Source organism: Hippocampus bargibanti, linkage group LG16, assembly GCF_051943395.1.
Source record: "Hippocampus bargibanti isolate YZ-2025 linkage group LG16, ASM5194339v1, whole genome shotgun sequence".
Lineage (NCBI taxonomy): Eukaryota > Metazoa > Chordata > Actinopteri > Syngnathiformes > Syngnathidae > Hippocampus > Hippocampus bargibanti.
Genome location: NC_142749.1, coordinates 2,466,070 through 2,483,851, shown reverse-complemented (window position 1 = coordinate 2,483,851; position 17,782 = coordinate 2,466,070). Strand labels below are relative to the sequence as shown.

At 43.1% G+C, this 17,782-nt stretch overlaps 2 protein-coding genes and 1 pseudogene across 6 annotated transcripts in view; 2 read left to right on the top strand and 1 right to left on the bottom strand.

Moving 5' to 3' along the window:
* Positions 1 to 9,273, top strand: part of arhgap32b (Rho GTPase activating protein 32b) — a 162,847-nt gene extending 153,574 nt beyond the window's left edge. For all 4 annotated transcript variants that reach the window (XM_089016424.1, XM_089016422.1, XM_089016421.1 and 1 more), the window contains one exon: positions 1,586 to 9,273. In XM_089016424.1, the coding sequence (XP_088872550.1) occupies positions 1,586 to 3,733 (2,148 nt within the window). In that variant the 3' untranslated portion in view covers positions 3,734 to 9,273. The remainder of the gene's footprint in view (positions 1 to 1,585) is intronic.
* Positions 9,274 to 11,173: 1,900 nt separating this feature from the next.
* On the bottom strand, positions 11,174 to 11,293 carry LOC148886111 (5S ribosomal RNA; annotated as a pseudogene).
* A 1,250-nt stretch (positions 11,294 to 12,543) lies between these two features.
* On the top strand, positions 12,544 to 17,510 carry h3f3c (H3 histone, family 3C). Of its 2 annotated transcripts, none has more exons than XM_089017397.1 (4): positions 12,544 to 12,693; positions 13,803 to 13,947; positions 14,343 to 14,496; positions 16,347 to 17,510. In XM_089017397.1, the coding sequence occupies exons 2-4, from the start codon at positions 13,820 to 13,822 to the stop codon at positions 16,473 to 16,475; spliced, it is 411 nt and encodes a 136-aa protein (XP_088873523.1). In that variant the 5' UTR covers positions 12,544 to 12,693; positions 13,803 to 13,819; the 3' UTR covers positions 16,476 to 17,510. The 2 variants fall into 2 exon arrangements, with proteins under 2 accessions (XP_088873523.1, XP_088873524.1); XM_089017398.1 differs by having other exon boundaries at positions 12,560 to 12,679.
* The last annotated feature ends 272 nt before the right edge of the window (positions 17,511 to 17,782 follow it).

Here is a 17,782-nt window from a genome sequence, read left to right as displayed (position 1 = left end):
TAAAAAAAAATGCCGTAAAAGTGAGACATGGCAGAAGCACATTAGCACTCCCTAACAGGTTTGTGTACAAAAATATACCAACTCAATTAGACACAGAAGAAGTACGTTAGCACTCACAAAAAGGGTTGGTTGCAAAAGCATAGCAAGTCGCCTAGAGCCGTCCTCATCTTCCTTCTGTAAACTGAAACTGTTGGATTTGAATTGTGTCAGATATTCCTCGCCACACACGCTCTCATTCTCTCTTTTGTCGTCACATATTTGACAATAAAGCTGACTTTGACTTTGACATTGTCACTTTCATCCTGAGGTAAAGTCACTCCCGAGCTAGTGCTGTCCTCTCCGTCACGCAGGAGACAGGCTTTTCGAAACCCGTTGTTGATGGTTGATTTTTTTTTCACATTCTGCTCCACGCTTTCAGGATCCACTGGCAGGCTTGTGCAAAAGTTGCATACCGACAGTTTTGGGAAACAATTTCTCGCCGCTCGTCATCCAATCCTCCCATTCAACTCGGAGGGCCACTTTAAATGCGCGATTCACAGGCGTAGTTACATTAAACTTGCGTCTTCCTCGGCACATATATTCGCCTTGTCTCACTCTTACCTTTAGTGCTCGGGCGCCATCGGCGGCCATTTGAAAAGATTTATGAATTGGCCACATCATTGCATAACCCGCAGGGTTGAAAGCTTGTGACAAAAGTCGAGGCTTATAGTCCGGAAATTACATTATATCTGCCACATGTAAGTGCAATGGATGAAAGACTTGCAAAGCCAATATCAAAAAGAGATCCCATGTTAAAGTGTAATTTGATCTGGTTTGATGATGCTCAAGATTTCAGCAAATACAAATTCCTATTATTTATTCTCTTCCTGATTATTTCAGTTCATTACGACCTTTACATTATAATTTGGAATCGTATTTTAACCAAACCTTTACAAAATAAGAAAAGTTGTCAATTTCTTGCTGACTTGAAAATTGATGCTGAGTTCTATTTACATAGAATACTTTGAAAAGTCTGCCAAGTCCGAGGAAGAAATGAATACATAAAACATAATTTACGTAACAATTTGGAGCACAGTGTACAGTATTTAAATGTATAGTTTAGCTCGCAACCTAATCATAATAATACATTTCATTTGTAAGCGCCTTTCAAAACTCTCAACGTCACTTTACAGTCACTTGATCAGTTTTTCTGTGGGTGAGCAGTGGCAGCCACATGCGCCAGTGATCACTCAACCCGGAATAACTTAAATAAATAAAAATCTAGCTAGCTAGCTAATAGATAGCCAACAGATAGATAGCCAGCCATCTTGCTAGCTAGCCACTAGATAGCTAATAGATAGCCAGCTAACTAGCCAGCCAAACACCAGATAGCCAGCCCGTGTGATTTGATTTTTTTTGACTGGTCTGCAATTGAATTTGACACCCCAAGCTTAAATATCCATCCGATACTAACTTACTTAATAATCTTAATTCCATGTTTATAATAATTATTGTTTGTTTTCGGACAAGATTTACACGTGCAAATGTGTGATTATTTCCATTTTGTGGTAGTTGATATAGCTTAACATTCATGTCATTTTTTCAGGTGAAGCCGAAAGAATACACAAAGCTTAGTAACAGTGTTCCAACGACACCCCCATCATCATCATCAGAGCAGCCACCTCCTGCAACTTCAAAGGCCAAAAAGACGATGTTGTCGCATTCCCAACATCAAACACAAACAAAACGGCAGTGCCAACTTCAGGTCCCGCATCAGTCACAAGCTCAACTGCTACCAAAGACCAATTCAGTAGTGGCACCAATCAGTTCTGTGCATGTCAATAGACCACGGGAAAAGCAGTCCTGCCCAGAGTTTTCGAAAAATGACCCAGATGGATTCACACCCCCAGCTCCTCCAGTTCGCACAATAGAGAGCAAACTGGCAATCGCCGCACTCAGTCAGGGTGAAGCTTGTTACCATACCTTTGATGAGACTTCTGCTGGTGGTCATCTGGGGGATGCTCTTCTTCACCATCCTCTTTCGCCTCGTAAATCCTCCGCACATCTTTACCATTTTAAAGGTGAATCTGTTATCATTGAGCCTTTGGGAGTTGCATACTACCACCAGAGGCCCCTTTCAATGGGTTCACAGCCCATTCCACACCACTACAGACCTAACAGTGTTCCCTCACACCTTTCGTATGTGTCCAAATCTGAACCTCAAATACCTTACAGTGCCAGAGTCGACGGTAGATACAGCACTTTAGGCCCTCGGTCCTACCACCAATCTCTCAAGGCGAGAGGAAACACCCGGAGCGTTTATGGGACTCTGGGACATCAGAGTTACAACCATGACAGAAACCACGGCTATCCCACCATTCGCAGAGTGCACTCGCTCCACGTTCCTGCGCCAATCCGCACGGTACCCATCCAAAGGACTGAAGTTCCTCCGGATGACATGTTCTATTACCACCGACCTGTGTATCACTGCAAACCCTACCAGCAGCCACCACAGCAGTCCTCGCAAGCCGACTATCACGTCACTCAACTCCAGCCTTATTTTGAGAATGGACGAGTGCAGTACCGCTACAGTCCTTACTCTGGTTCCACTCCTCTGGAGGGCCCTCATTGTGATATTAACCCTTATGGCACCATCCCAATACGCCATGTCCACTCAGCCTGTCGAGATTCACCGACCATTGTTTGCAGACCCAGTGGAAAGATGACAGGGTACCAATACCTCGCTCGCAATGTCCTCCCGCCTGGAAAGGAGCACAGCTTTGTGAGCAGGGACATGCCACCAAGTCACAGTGCCCAGGAAGTTCCTTCTTACCTTTCTTGGGACCCTGAGGAGTCAGAATGTCTGCGCATGCAGTCTATCCGTAGAGAGAGTAGAGCCAGACAAAAAATTAAAGGTCCCGTGCTCTCACAGTATGACAATGTTGGCTCATTCACTGCAGTTGACATAGCTGGCTATGACACCCTACACTCGCGCAGTAAGTCTGATCCTGGTAAATCGTTGTCAAGTCCAACAGAGAGCAAAGATAGCCACTATAAGTCCAGACATATGGTCTCGAACACCAACGTCCTCATATGTTTGGAGAGTGAGAAGCACCCCCAATGTGCTCCAACAGGAGACAAGTCGGACAGGCTGACAAAGCAAAGCAGCACCAAGAAATGCCAATCGTCTGATTCCGTTCCTGCAACGCTGAACGATCTCTCCCATCAGCATGACAGCACATCACTCGAGGCCAAGCATGAGAGCTCAGGTGAAAAGCTTGGTGAAAGCAGCAGCAGCCTGTCCGCACACCGGCAGGAAACCACAAGCAAGAGGAGCTTCCACTCGTGGTATGAATGCCATGATGCTGATCCCCACCACAGCCAAAATAAAACGACAAACACCTGTCACAGTCCAGAAGATCAGCCACCCACTCTCAAGGAACAGCTCACTCATCGCAAACCTGAACGATCGCACAGCATGCGTGAGCAGCCTCTCTACGGCCACAGAAAAGACGAACTGGATGGAGATTGCACGTATCTCAAACACGGTGGCAAATCAGCGCAATCCCACTACGACAACTTGGACGATTACCACCCAGTACCTCAGCCCCAGGCTCCCATTCAAAAACGCAGCGGCTCTACTTCCTACCTGGTGCACAACAACAGAGCATATTCCACCGCGTTAGGCCAGGGAGCCTTCCTCCAGACCGACCTGGGTATCCAGAGGCCAGAAACAGAGATATGTACCGAATGAAACCTCTGCCGCTGGGGAATTGTGAAATCTTCTTTCAAAAAAAGACTGAGTGAGCTATGGTCGATCAGCCTCTGCAGGACAGTTGGACTGTTGTACCGCATTCTTTTTCCTTTTTGCTGTTCTGGATTTTTTTTAACAAATTATAAAGGAAACAGTAAGGCTTTTAAACAAAAGTCCTGAATGTACAGGAGGTTTTGTCCTCCTGAACACGAGTCATAAATTTATTTCAATGACAGATAAAAACAGTAAAAACAGGATTCACAAATGTCTAATATTTTACAATGTGCGATATATATATATACACACACAGTATATAGTACGAGGGTCTGATGTATTTTTTTAGATGTGGCCGCTTGGTTTGAACAAAAATGGGAAGAATAAGGTTTGCATTTTAGAAATGCATGCACTCTTACAGAACAGTTCTGTGTATTTCACTGTTCATTTTTTTCTAAATATGTCAGCACAAGGTACGGGGAGAAAGATGGATGTTTAGCGCCATCACACCTTCCCGCCACCAGTATGCACACAGGTAGGCAGTACACTGTGTCCATGTTTGTCTTTTAAGAATGCGGCTGTGTGAAATTGATGGAGATCCATGTGGGTTAACGTCAGTTAAAATAGTGGGTGTCATTGTATTTTTATGTGCTTTGTGACAGTGCCATTTTATGTACATTTTCTCAAACACATTCAAGATACAGTGATACCTCGGCTTACGAATACCTTGGCTAACCAACTTTTCGGCTTATAAATGTTAAATTCACCATAATTTAATCTTGGCATACAAACTATTTTACGGGATAAACATGGAGCGCCACATTGAGTGATGTGTCGTTCACGAACGAGCCCGTTCTAACAAGGAAATGGCAGCTGAATATTTTTTGTCCTCTATTCCCCTCCTTCTTTTCCTTTCGGCTTTTCCCCTCAGGGGTCGCCACAGCGAATCAATGTCCTCCATCTATCCCAGTTTTGTACATCCTCTTCTCTCACACCAGCTACCTTCATGTCCTCTTTGACCACATCCATAAACCTCCTCTTCGGTCTTCCTCTCTGTCTCCTGCCTGGCAGTTCAAGGCTCAGCATCCTTCTCCCAATATAGTCACTCTCTCTCCTGTGGACATGTCCAAACCATCTCAGTCTGGCCTCTCTGACTTTCTCTCCAAAGCCTCTAATATGAGTTGTCCCTCTAATGTACTCATTCCTGATCCTATCCAACCTGGTCACTCCCAAAGAAAACCTCAACATCTTCAGCTCTGCTACCTCCAGCTCTGCTTCCTGTCTTTTCTTCAGTGGCACTGTCTCCAGTCCAAACATCATGGCTGGTCTGACCACTGTTTTATACACTTTTCCTAGCTGAAACCCTTCTATCACACATCACACCTGACATTTTTCTCCAGCCGCTCCAGCCTGCCTGGACACGCTTCTTCACCTCTTTTCCACACTCTCCATTGCTCTGGACAGTTGACCCCAAGTACTTAAAATCCTCCACCTTCTTTATCTCTTCTCCCTGTAGCATCACTCTTGCACTTGGCTCCCTCTCATTCACACACATATATTCCGTCTTGCTGCGACTGATCTTCGTTGCTCTCCTTTCCAGGGCATATCTCCACAGCTCTACTTTCTCCGCCACCTGTTCCCAGTTCTCGCTACAGATCACAATGTCATCTGCAAACATGGTCCAAGGAGATTCTTGTCTAACATCGTCTGTCAGCCTGTCCATCACCATTGCAAATAAGAAGGGGCTCAGAGCTGACCCCTGGTGGAGTCCCATCTCCACCTTGAATTCCTCAGTCATACCGACAGCACACCTCACAGCTGTCTTACAGTCATGATACATGTCTTGCACCGACCGCTCTGACATACTTTTCCGTCACTCCAGAATTCCTCATGCAATGCCACAGCTCTTCTCTCGGCACCCTGTCATACGCTTTCTCCAGATCTAGAAAGACACAATGCAATTCCTTCTGACCTTCTCTGTACTTCTCTATCAGCATTCTTAAAGCAAACACTGCATCTGTCGTACTCTTTTTTTGGCATGAAGCCATACTGCTGCTCACAAATGTTCACTTCTGCTCTTAGTCTAGCTTCAACTACTCTTTCCCAGAGTTTCATTGTATGGCTCATCAACTTTATTCCTCTGTAATTAGTACAACTCTGCACATCTCCTTTGTTCTTAAAAATGGGCACGAGTACACTTCGTCTCCATTCTTCAGGCATCTGTTCACCATCTAAGATCTTGTTGAATAACCCAGTCAGGAACACCACCGCCACCTCTCCAAGAATCATCAGGCCCGAGTGCCTTTCCCCCCTTCATCCTCTTCAGCGCCCTCCTCACTTCATCCTTGCTAATGTTTGCTACGTCTTGGTCCACAACCGTCACGTCTTCTACTCTTTGTTCCTTCTCATTTTCCTCATTCATCAATTCTTCAAAGTACACTTTCCATCTTGCCATCACACTACTGGCACCTGTTGATACATTGCCATCTCTATCCTTAATCACCCGAACCTGCTGCAGGTCCTTACCATCTTTGTCTCTCTGTCTCGCCAGCCTGTAAACATCAGTCTCGCCTTCCTTGCTCTCCAGCCGAGCATACAAGTCATTATAGGCCTCTTGTTTGGCCTTTGCCACCTTTACTTTATCCTCTATACCCTCCAGTCTACGTTAAAGCCGCATGTGATTGGTCAAGAACGCAACAGTGGGGTGGGGGGTTACAGACACACCTGCAAATCAAATAGATTCAAGCCGCACATGATTGGTCAAGAAAGCAGCAGTTGGGGGGTTACAGAAACACAGAGCTGCAAATAAAAATTGATAGGCAGGTGACAGAGAGAGTGAGAAAATAGATCGAAAACAGTGAAATTTGGACTCGTTTCAACTTTATTGATAGTTCAAAGGCGTGTAGACTGCAAGGTTAAAATCCCTTCAATCCCTTCAAAGGCGTGTAGACTGCAAGGTTAAAATCCCTTCAATCAGGCTCCGCAAATAGCCTGCACCAGCCATGTATACACATAATGCAGAAAGCTATCAACCCAGCTAAACATAACACAATTGATGAGGAACTAGGTAAAATTATCGCAGAGAAAGCATAGCAAGTTCACTCAGATATCGTCAAGAGGCAACCTGGAAGTTCGTCATCCATTGATGATTTCAAGGCTAGCCACGGATGGTTCGAGAACTTTAAGCATCGTACAGGGATTCATAGTGTCATTCGTCATGGTGAGTGTCACGTTTTGCGAGGTGGTGATGGCGGGTGCGGATCCCAAAAAGCAGGCAGGAGGGAGCTGGAGGTTGTTTGACAAATTGTATTAAAATAAAGGTCAGCAGGAACAAAATGTAACACATCAAAATCATCTGAACAGGAAAACTTACAAAGTATCAAAAGAAGACCAAGTGTAAAAGTCCGCCAAGTTTAAACAAACACATGCACAGCATACACAATGCATGCAACAAACATGCAGTAAACAATGAACCGACCAACCATCGGATCCCGCAGGTACATCGGACCCGTCTCATTTCCACCCTGTGCCTGGCAATGCTTCGTCCACGTTAGCCCAAGCCTCGTCGAGTTTGAATTGTGTCACTCGATGAGCCGTAACGTCCACGTAAACGTCCGGCCGAGACCTCCTTCCAGGTGGCCGTCCAGGGTGACACTGGGTGTCTGGCAGTGCACGCCCACGTCCAGCCACGCTGTCGTCGTGCATGACGAATTGAGTCTCATCCATGACGAGCCGTGCAACGTCCGCATCAACGTCAGTCCGAGACCCCACTCACCGCTGGATCCCGGAGCGGCTCAGGACTGGTCTCGTTTCCCCGGTGCCGGGCAGTTCACGGCCACGTCGGCGTCTGGCCGAGACCTGGTCCCATATGGCCGTACGGGGTGCCATTCTGCGCCTGGCAGTTCGATGTCCACGTTGAGCCATGCGCCGTCGCGTGAATGTGCGAGAGGGATCGCACTCACGCCCACGACGATCCGTGCCGCGTCTTCGTCCACCCCTGGCCGAGTCCCGTTCCCATCAGGCCGCCGCCCGCCGTATGCTGGAGAGGCAGCGGTTGCCGTCTCCACCATGGGAGACTGTTGGGACTTCTGGAAGCAGCCCCTTGAAGGGGGGGTACTGTCATGATCTGGTTGGCAACCAACGGGGGGTGCTGTCGGCCCCGCCTGCACAGGTGCTGGTCGTCCCGATCAGATTGGCGACCAACGGGTGGCGACGTCGGCCCTGCCTGCAGCCTCGTAGGTGCTGGTCGTTTTAATCACTGACACTTAGGGGGACACCCGGCGCGACCATCCGGTGTCGGTTCATTGTTTGCTTCATTGTTTGTTGCATGCATTGTGTATGCTGTGCATGTGTTTGTTTAAACTTGGCGGACTTTTACACTTGGTCTTCTTTTGATACTTTGTATTTTTTCCTGTTCAGATGATTTTGATGTGTTACATTTTGTTCCTGCTGACTTTTATTTTAATACAATTTGTCAAACAACCTCCTGCTCCCTCCTGCCTGCTTTTTGGGATCCGCACCCGCCATCACCACCTTGCAAACCGTGACAGTGAGGCAGCCAGTTCTGACGACAAAGCTGCCAAAGCTTACAAGGAATCATTCCTCAAGATGGCCACTCCATTCCATCAAGCCATCAATGACCATCACAAAGGTAAATAAAACAACTTTATTATACGGTACAGTTTATTTCTTTAATTACAATACCATAGCACATTTATTATACAAAAAATAAGGTATATTTTGTGTAGTTTTAAGGCTTAGAAAATTATAAAGTAGAAAAGTATGTTTTATGGGGACCTGGAAATGGATTATTCTCATTTTAATGGTTTCCTATGGGAAATTAATGTTTGGGATACACACTTTTTCCTTACACATTCTGTCTGGGAACCAATTAAGTTCGGAAGCCAAGGTATCACTGTACTTCTCATGGAATGTTTTGGTACTTGTGTTATAAGGGGGACCAAGCATCGCAGTGCAGTTCTCGCATACACCAAAATAAAAAGGAAACAAGGTAGGTAATATAAGGTTCAGCTATAAAGAGATTTCTTTCTTTTTACATTTCAATTTCCCATTACCTTTATCTGGTCGTAACACCTGGTCTATCATTAATAAAGCTGAGATTGTTTTCCTCTAAAATGACAAATATGTTGATCCTACTTTGTTGGAAAAATTATAATTTTTCTTGCAGTGAAAAATTATTTTACTGCTACCGTAATGTAATTTACACAAACGATTACACAAACAATTTATGCACGGTAGTTAATTCTTGAAATGTATGTTTCAGCTGAAAAACTGATGTATGGTACTGTACATTCATTTGGTACTGCCCCAATGGAGTTTCAATTATATTAAAAACCAACCGGTTGTATTCTGTAAGTTTTACCCAGTATACCACTTGCAGATGTTGCTCCTCTTGCCTTACATGAAGCCTCTTTTCACGTGAGACAAAAGTAAGGCGCTGTGTACTTTAATGTGAAATTATTGTCTGAAACTAATGGGTCCTTGAAGTTTTAGATATGAAATAAATAAACCTCTTCAGAACTAGCACTTAAGATTGTGTCTGTGATGCTGCATATTTCCTGCTTCTTGTCTACATGTCCTAATTGCCGAAGGTGACAGTCGTTATGTGGCGAGACAGCCAGCCAGGTGGAAAAATAATGAAAAGTTAATTCAGTTAGATCCAGGATTTTCTAATTTTCTTTGTTTGAAGTCACAACAGTTGACCGGTTTTCAGCAGGCCACGTGTGACACTGCTCTCCAGGCAGTCCCACCACCCCTGCAGTGACTTCCTCATTCCACTTTTAAAGGTCATTCACTTGAGCCTTGGTCCAATCAGGTCCTAATTGCAACTGGCAAGTCCCAAGTTGTTGCAATTACTTTATTTGAAACAATTAGCGTCTACCCAACACATTAAGCACCACACACTGACATCATACAGTAACTTTTGGACGGAGAGAGATGCACACCTTTCTTTCAATCCAAAATCCCCCCCAAAAACAAAATTCTTCATGTGTCTTTTGTCATGACAGTCGTGATAGAGAGAGGGAGAGAGTAAGATATTGACAGACAGACACACAGACCCTCGTTAGCATCAATGAGATGGAGCCCTTCCCATTTTAATTGGATGAGAGGTCAGGTACACCCTGAGTTGGTTACCAGCCAATCACAGAGCACAGAGAGAGCCACAGCAAGCATGAGGAAACTTGTTAACCCCACACAAGCTGTGTTCAAAGTCCAAGATCGAAGCTTGTGTCCTAAGGAGGCCCACGATACTAAATATTTTTGCAGCGACAACAACAGTGAACATTTTCTGTTTTGCTCCAGTCGTCGTCGGCCTCCATCGGTCATGGCTGATCATGGATGACTGTCCCGGTGGACAGTGTGCCTGGGCGGTGTATTATGGAGAGCAGGCTGTCGCCTATGCAGCTTGCTCCCCCTCTCCACCTCGCTGACTGGACCAAAGGAACAGCTGAGCTGATACAATTTTGGGGTCATCGATGAGAAGGTTTCTTCAGCCGTCATCTGTACAAATTTGAAGGTTTCGGACGTTTCGCCTCCTATCCAAGAGGCTTCGTCAGCGAACTAAAGTCTGACTGGTCGTATCGGCCCTATTTATATATCCCTAATGTCCAGCCATGGCGGTGCCTGACACAGCTATGATAGGTCCCTACTCTCAGGTTGGGGGGAGCAGAGGACCACTCCCTGTGGCCCCACTGATTGTTCCTACATTCCTGACTAACGACTGGCCTATTTGACCCACTCCCACCGGTATCACCTCATCAGCATTACGAATGTTGCCTAACCTGTTTTGCCTAAGCAGGCTATTGTATGAACGATCCAAATTGAACCTCACCCCACCAGACCGGTTTAATTAAGGATTTAGTTGTTTTATAAGAATCACTTCTTTTACCCCCCCCTTTCAAACCATCTATGTTTTTTCGCTAAGATTTTAACCTCCTTGTCGTCAAATGAGTGGTTGCTAGCTTTTAGGTGCAAATGTACTGCCGATTGAGGCCCACTTGTATTATCCCTGCGATGTTGATAAAGTCTTTTTTTGAGAATTTGTTGAGTCTCCCCAATGTAGTGCTCTTTACAATTTTCATTATTACAATGTATGGAATAAACTACATTACTTCGCTTTTCATTTGGTAGCCTATCTTTTGGATTCACTAATTTTTGCCTTAACGTGTTTATCGGTTTGAAATAAGTAGGAATTTTGTGTTGCCAAAGGGGTCAGTATGGTCGCAGGAGCTGCCAGAAAGGTAGCGGAGTTCGCCACCAGACCGCCTTAGGTGCGCCATTACCGGATTGATTCGGGTTTACTCCTATAGGAGCTGCCGGAAAGGTGGTGGATCTCGCCACCAGACCGCCTTAGAGGCTCCGGAGACTCGTGGATGGCGGGGTCGTCTTTACACCCGTGTAGGTCTATAGGACCTACCCACTGCCAATGTACAGCACCTGATATTCCCAGGCGGTCTCCCATCCAGGTACTAACCAGGCCCGACCCTGATTAGCTTCCGCGATCAGACGAGATCGGGCGTTCTCAGGGTAGTATGGCTGGTTCGCTCCAGTATTGGAAGACAATTCAGCACCAAAATTCTTGGTTTGTTCACTATTTTCGACATTTTCTTTATTTGTTTAATTACTACTAAATCAGAATTTGATCCAGTGCCACCATCACTAGAATGTTTTTAATATTTTATTTGTCAGATGTGTTTGGCAACACACTGTTCCAGAAATCAATCCAACATACGCATATGTTAAAATATTGTCAAAGTCAGCTTTCTTGTCAAATACTGTATGCTAATATGCATGACATACAGCACAAATGAAATTACTGTCCTCTCGGACCCAGCGTGCAAGGCACTTATAATGTGGCTAAAAAGACAGACAATTGACAACAGACAATACATGTAATTATAAATGTATAATATATTGCAAAGTAAATGCACAAACCAAAATACTTATTTAATTCTAGTAAAGCCTTTTGCTCTTTAAAATATTGCAGAATCGCTTTTACTACAGTAATATTTTGTTCCATGCTGTCATAAATGCACAATTATGTATTTTGTGTATATATTATTACAAATGTGATGACTGTGAGGGACCGGAAATATCTCCAATTTTTTTGGATGACCCATATATTTATCTTGTATTCACTTCAATTTTGAATGATAATGATGTTTAAAAAAGTATATTGGTTCATAAAATGGCATGGATTACGAACAGTGAACCCTCTACGCAGGTAAATCGTGCAATATTTGTTAGATATTAGATTTTTAAGAAAAACAGCTATTTGCCTGCTTTGCCACTGTGATTTGTATCAACACTCAACTTACATTTGAGGTCAACTCGTTTTAAAATAATAATGAAGAATAATTAAAGTTAATCTAAACTAATGAATACTTCAAACAAATAAAACGAACAAAAATGGAACCAATCATAAGAAACGTTTCTTCGGCCATTACACATTTCTTCCAAATGGTGAGAAGTTCTGTCATGTTGACAGAAAACAATGAGGATGATTGTACAAGCAAATGAAATATATCACCCAATCTGTTATTTAGGATTTTATCTGGTTCCACTTCAAAAAGTGATTCTTACGTTTGACGAGCATTGCCTTCAATTTAGTTACTATTCCTCGAACCGACGTGCCCACAATTTTTATCGGTGTTGTTTCACGAATTAAGCAGTCTATAAAATACCTAGCAACAATAATATATGTCATTATGGTTCGGAATTATAGTGGGTTTGTCGGTGTTTGGTGCTTTGAGGTAAATAAAGTGCGACTGCAACGTTTGTTCACACTCGTTGGCAGTTGCATTGTGGGAGACATGATTGACACGCCGCCATTTTGCTCGTCGCGCTTCCATTGTGTGTGAGATAGTAAATATCTGACACTGCAACAACACGCTCGAGTCGCTGCTGGAAACGGCGCTTAAATTGCCCTTGGTGGGTGAAATCTGGTGAGCTTTATTAATACAGAAACGCTCTTTGCAAGTTGTGTGTAAAATTGATCGAGATTGTGTTTCAGTCTGTTTTAAAAACATCGTCTAATTCCAAGGTTTATGATTAAGCGGACCCCCCCCCCATCGCGAGCGCGGAAAACGACTCGGTGCTTCTAAACGGCGACGTATGTGTTCTTTTCATCGGCTATTTTTATCATGTGTTTGGCTTCAGCGATCGTTCAGTAAGATCTAATGGCACACACGCATGTTTTCTACATTCTCGTGATAGTTTTTGAAACGGTGGATAGCTGGCGATGTCGTGTGTCCGGATCAATGTTAATAGCCTTAAACGTTTCATATGCGGCTATAAATCCCGAGGTTCGGAGGCGAACAATAATTCTATGTCCCCGCCCCCAACGACAGCAACATTACAGCTCATTGGTTCTCAGCAAGTAAAAGCCAACGTTGATTGGTGGACGTCCTTTGTGTGTGTGTGTGTGTGTGTGTGTGTGTGTGTGTGTGTGTGTGTGTGTGTGTGTGTGTGTGTGTGTGTGTGTGTGTGTGTGTGTGTGTGCGCGCGTGCGTGTGCGCGCGTGCGCGTGTGCGTGTGTGTGTGTGTGTGTCAATTTTCATGATTGTTGCTGGAATCTGTATCTATACATTAAATTGTCATGGATAATAATACTACTGGATAATTTTACTTATGGTTTTATTGTTACGTGCTTTGTTTTATTGTTTTTATTGTAAAGTGTCCTTGGGTGTTTTGAAAGGCGCTTGAAATAAAATGTATTATTATTAATAAATGTCAGGGGGAAGCCGTAACCCTGCAGTTACCCCAGACAAAAAAAAATTGTTGATACTCCTATGGTAAATTGTTATGTGATGTCATATCAACTCATACAAAAATACATGACCTATGACATCGCAAGCATAACTGCAATTGAGCTTCTGAATTTCTCTTACAAATTTTAAGGTACAATAAATCCATTTTGGTGACTTTATTTCTCAAAGCCCAAGTTGTTGGGAAATAAGGAATTCCGCCAGCCAAAATGCGGAGCTGTGAATAATTGTATTTCAACAAAATAATTCTGAGATTTCTAACTCCTAACTTCAAATACCTCTTCCAGGTTGATACTTTTTCATCATGGCTCGTACCAAGCAAACCGCCCGTAAGTCCACAGGAGGAAAGGCTCCTCGTAAGCAGCTGGCCACTAAGGCTGCACGCAAGAGTGCCCCCTCAACCGGGGGCGTTAAAAAGCCCCATCGTTACAGGTAACCTGTGCAGCTAATTTGAATCATCATGTGGCAAATCGTCAATCATATTGTGAGATTGGAGAAATTGGGTTACATTACTGAATGCAGGGCAAATATCTTATTTTTGGACTCAAAACTTGAAGTGTTGGGCAATGTAGCATTATTGTGAGTACTATTAGTACCAGTCTCACCAGACTGGTACTAATAGGAAACTTTTATTAATCTCACAATGGAGAAATTCCCATTTCACCAGCATAGCTATGAGAGAAAGAACATTACAATACACTAGAAAGAACATTACAATACAGTAACTAGTACATTACAATTGCATGTTGAAAGTTTTTGTCTGACGGCTTTGGAGGGTGTTGAGTTTTAAAGTAACTAATTACAGACTGCTTGGTATTGTTTTTCAGACCCGGTACTGTGGCTCTGAGAGAGATTCGTCGATACCAGAAGTCAACGGAGCTGCTGATCCGCAAGCTGCCCTTCCAGCGCCTGGTCAGAGAGATTGCGCAGGACTTCAAGACTGATTTGCGCTTTCAGAGTGCTGCCATTGGTGCTCTGCAGGTTTGTGTTTAGTTCTAATAATTTCAAATTTGTATTCTTTTTTTTGGGAAGTTGTTTTGTATGGCCATACTTCCGATTTACTTCTTCAAAGTACACTCCAGCAAAGTCTTCTCCCATTCTCTTTAATTTCACCAGCTATTTATTCTTTTTTTTTTCAACAGCTAGCCTTGCACGCAAGAGCCCCATGGGGTAATAAGTACTCGACAATTCTTTGTCATTTATTTGTACGACATCGTTTTCATTAAAATATACTATAAAACCTTTATTATAGTGGTTCAAGCAGTGACTAAGGATCATTTTAGGTGACATGTCATTGTCGGAATAGCGCAACCCGTCAAAAAGTCGATCGGTTTTATAATTTCAAAATATTGGTAGTCAGAGTGTTAACATTCTAAAATATATATTTTAATTACCCCCAAAGTGTATTAAATCAATTGACAAAGACAAAAGCAAAGAACATTTTCAGTATAGTTAGTTTTAGTTCGGTTTCTCAATATAACAAATTTCAGTTTTTATTTGAAATGCCCTCTTGTATTTGTTTTATTTTGTAAACAAAAATGTTTTTGCTCGTTTTCATTTACTCAATCAATGCCAAGGATGTTTTTTCATGTGTCGAGAATCCAGACTATCTGGATGGTACTCGTTTATGTATAAAAAAAGTCATTTGATAGTGTGTAGGAGGGTCTGAAAATAGTTGGTGCTGCACCCTCACTCATCTGAACACAAATATTATATACCGTATTATATGATATAATATTTTGTGTGTGTGTGTGTGTGTGTGTGTGTGTGTGTGTGTGTGTGTGTGTGTGTGTGTGTGTGTGTGTGTGTGTATTGATCAATGATTGCATTTGTGGAATATGAATTAAGTAGCAAAATCCATTCTTTTTGATCCATCTCAGAGGGTGGCCATATTGCCACTTTTTGTCAACTGAAAATGTCATCACAGTACAGTGATACCTCAGTTTAGGAACACTTTAGCTAACGAACATTAAATTCGTGAGAATATAATCTTTGCATACGAACTAGTTTTCGGGAAACACACGGAGCGCCACAATGGCTGGCGGACTAGTTTTCGGCGGAAGAACACCAAGCCACATGGCCGAACCGCGCCACCGTGGGTGCCCGACTACTTTTCGACACCCACTTTTTTTGAGTGCACTCAGTGCAGACGTGGTTTGTTATGGAGTGGATACTCGTGCTTTTTTGGGACCGAAAAAGACCCCACTACAGGCTAGTGTTAAACCGAAGAGGACACAAAACAAAATTACGCTTGAGCAGAAGGAGATAATCGAAAAACACAAACCAGGTGTGCTTTTGTGTGACTTAGCGTCCCAGTACCAGTATGCTAAGTCGACCATTGCTACGTGTGGCTATGGGTGTTTCTGTGTTGTCTAAGCAAGACAATAGAAGTTGAAAAACTCGCTAGTAGGGGACAGTGTGTGAGGGTATTATCGCCGAGAAAGCACGGCAACGTCACTCATCAACAAGCAACAACATCGACCATCACAAAGGTAAATAAAATGACTTAATTATATAGTACAGTTTATTTCCTTAATTGCAATATAATATCACATTTATTATACATAAAATAAGGTACATTTTGTGTAGTTTTAAGGCTTATTTAGTAGAAATTATGTTTTATGGGCACCTTGAAACAGATTATTCTAATTTTTAATGGTTTCATATGCTTTGGATTTTACTGTGTAACTCCTATTCCACAAATGCAATATTGATCATAATACTATGTATTATTGTCGAGAATTTTTTGGGACTAGAGTCCCGTTTAATTATAATTCTTAAAGTTTTCACACGTATCAAAATGTGTATTTGGTCTGCGTGTGTGTCTGCAGGAGGCCAGTGAGGCATACCTGGTGGGACTATTTGAGGACACCAACCTGTGTGCCATCCACGCCAAGCGGGTCACCATCATGCCCAAGGACATCCAGCTGGCCCGCCGAATCCGTGGCGAGCGTGCTTAGAATGCACTGTTGACCTTTGTCTCTTTCTTTATATCCTCACGTCCCTCCCCTGATTCCCCTTCCCAGCTTCTCGGTAGACTTTTAAGCATTGGAATTATGTTGATGTGTGGTCTCTGAGGTTTCCTTGTCTTCAACAAATGTTTAGAGTACCTATTTTGTGCACAGACAAGATGTTGTAGATCAGACGAACATTGGCACGAGTGTGCGACCATCTTGGGTTAGCGCGGGCATATCCAGACACCAAGCACACCTTTGGGTCCATAAGGATTTCCTGAGCTGCAGACGGGGGTGAGCCGAGGGGCTAGTCTGCTTAAGGGGAGCTGCAACTTCCACAGCAGGGTGCTATTTAAACTAGTCTTGACACTTTTGTCCGAATCTTACTTTACTCCCACCTTGTCGGTCATCGTCAGCTCTGCCTCTCGTTACGCACCAGCAACATGACACCTTGCACTACCCTTTGAAAGCACATCTCTGCCTTTGGAATTTGTGCAGACAGTCAGTTTGTGTACATGTGTGAACTCTGATCTTTTCAACCAGATGGAATCAATAAGAAGAAAAAAAATCTTATGCAGGTAGGTATTTTGTTTTAGTCATCATCACAAACTATCCATTCCTCTTCCATTTACAGATAGTCCAAGCATGTAAACACAAATATCTTGAAATGTCCTCCACCCCACTTCATTTTCCGGGAATGATTTGAAAATCAGCAAGGGGCTTGTGTCCAGTTTTGTTATATTTGCAAAACACAGCCACTAAGGGAATATTTTTTTATGCCAGCGGTCGTTACCTGTTGGTCAAACAGTTTTCCTTCAGACCCCCACCCCACATACACACAACACAATAATTTGGCAATGGATGTTGTCACTTCTCTGCAATTCTCTATCCCTTTCGCAATAATTCCTTATGCACAGTATAACCTCTTTCTTTTATATTTCTGGGTAAATGCTCAAAGGTTTTTAAATGTATGAATAAGCTGATCTTTGTATTTTCCAAATTTCTCATATGGTAGCATTAAATAGATGTGTAAAAAAAGTATGAACGTTTGTCTGTTTCTTTTGCTCAAGTGACACAGTCATGATGATTTGATAAAACTACCGGTATGTAGTTTAAGAAAATTGCAGCGTATTTTTTTATGCTGGCAATTAAAGTTAGCAGCGAACCAAATACTGTACAGTTTTCGAGAATTCTGTATTTTAATTTTAAAAATATAATAACATTTTCCAACTGGAAGGAATTGATTCATTTTATTTTCCGAAATGTTGAAATCAAATTTACAACGCTTCCAGGATGTGATCTTTGGTGAGATT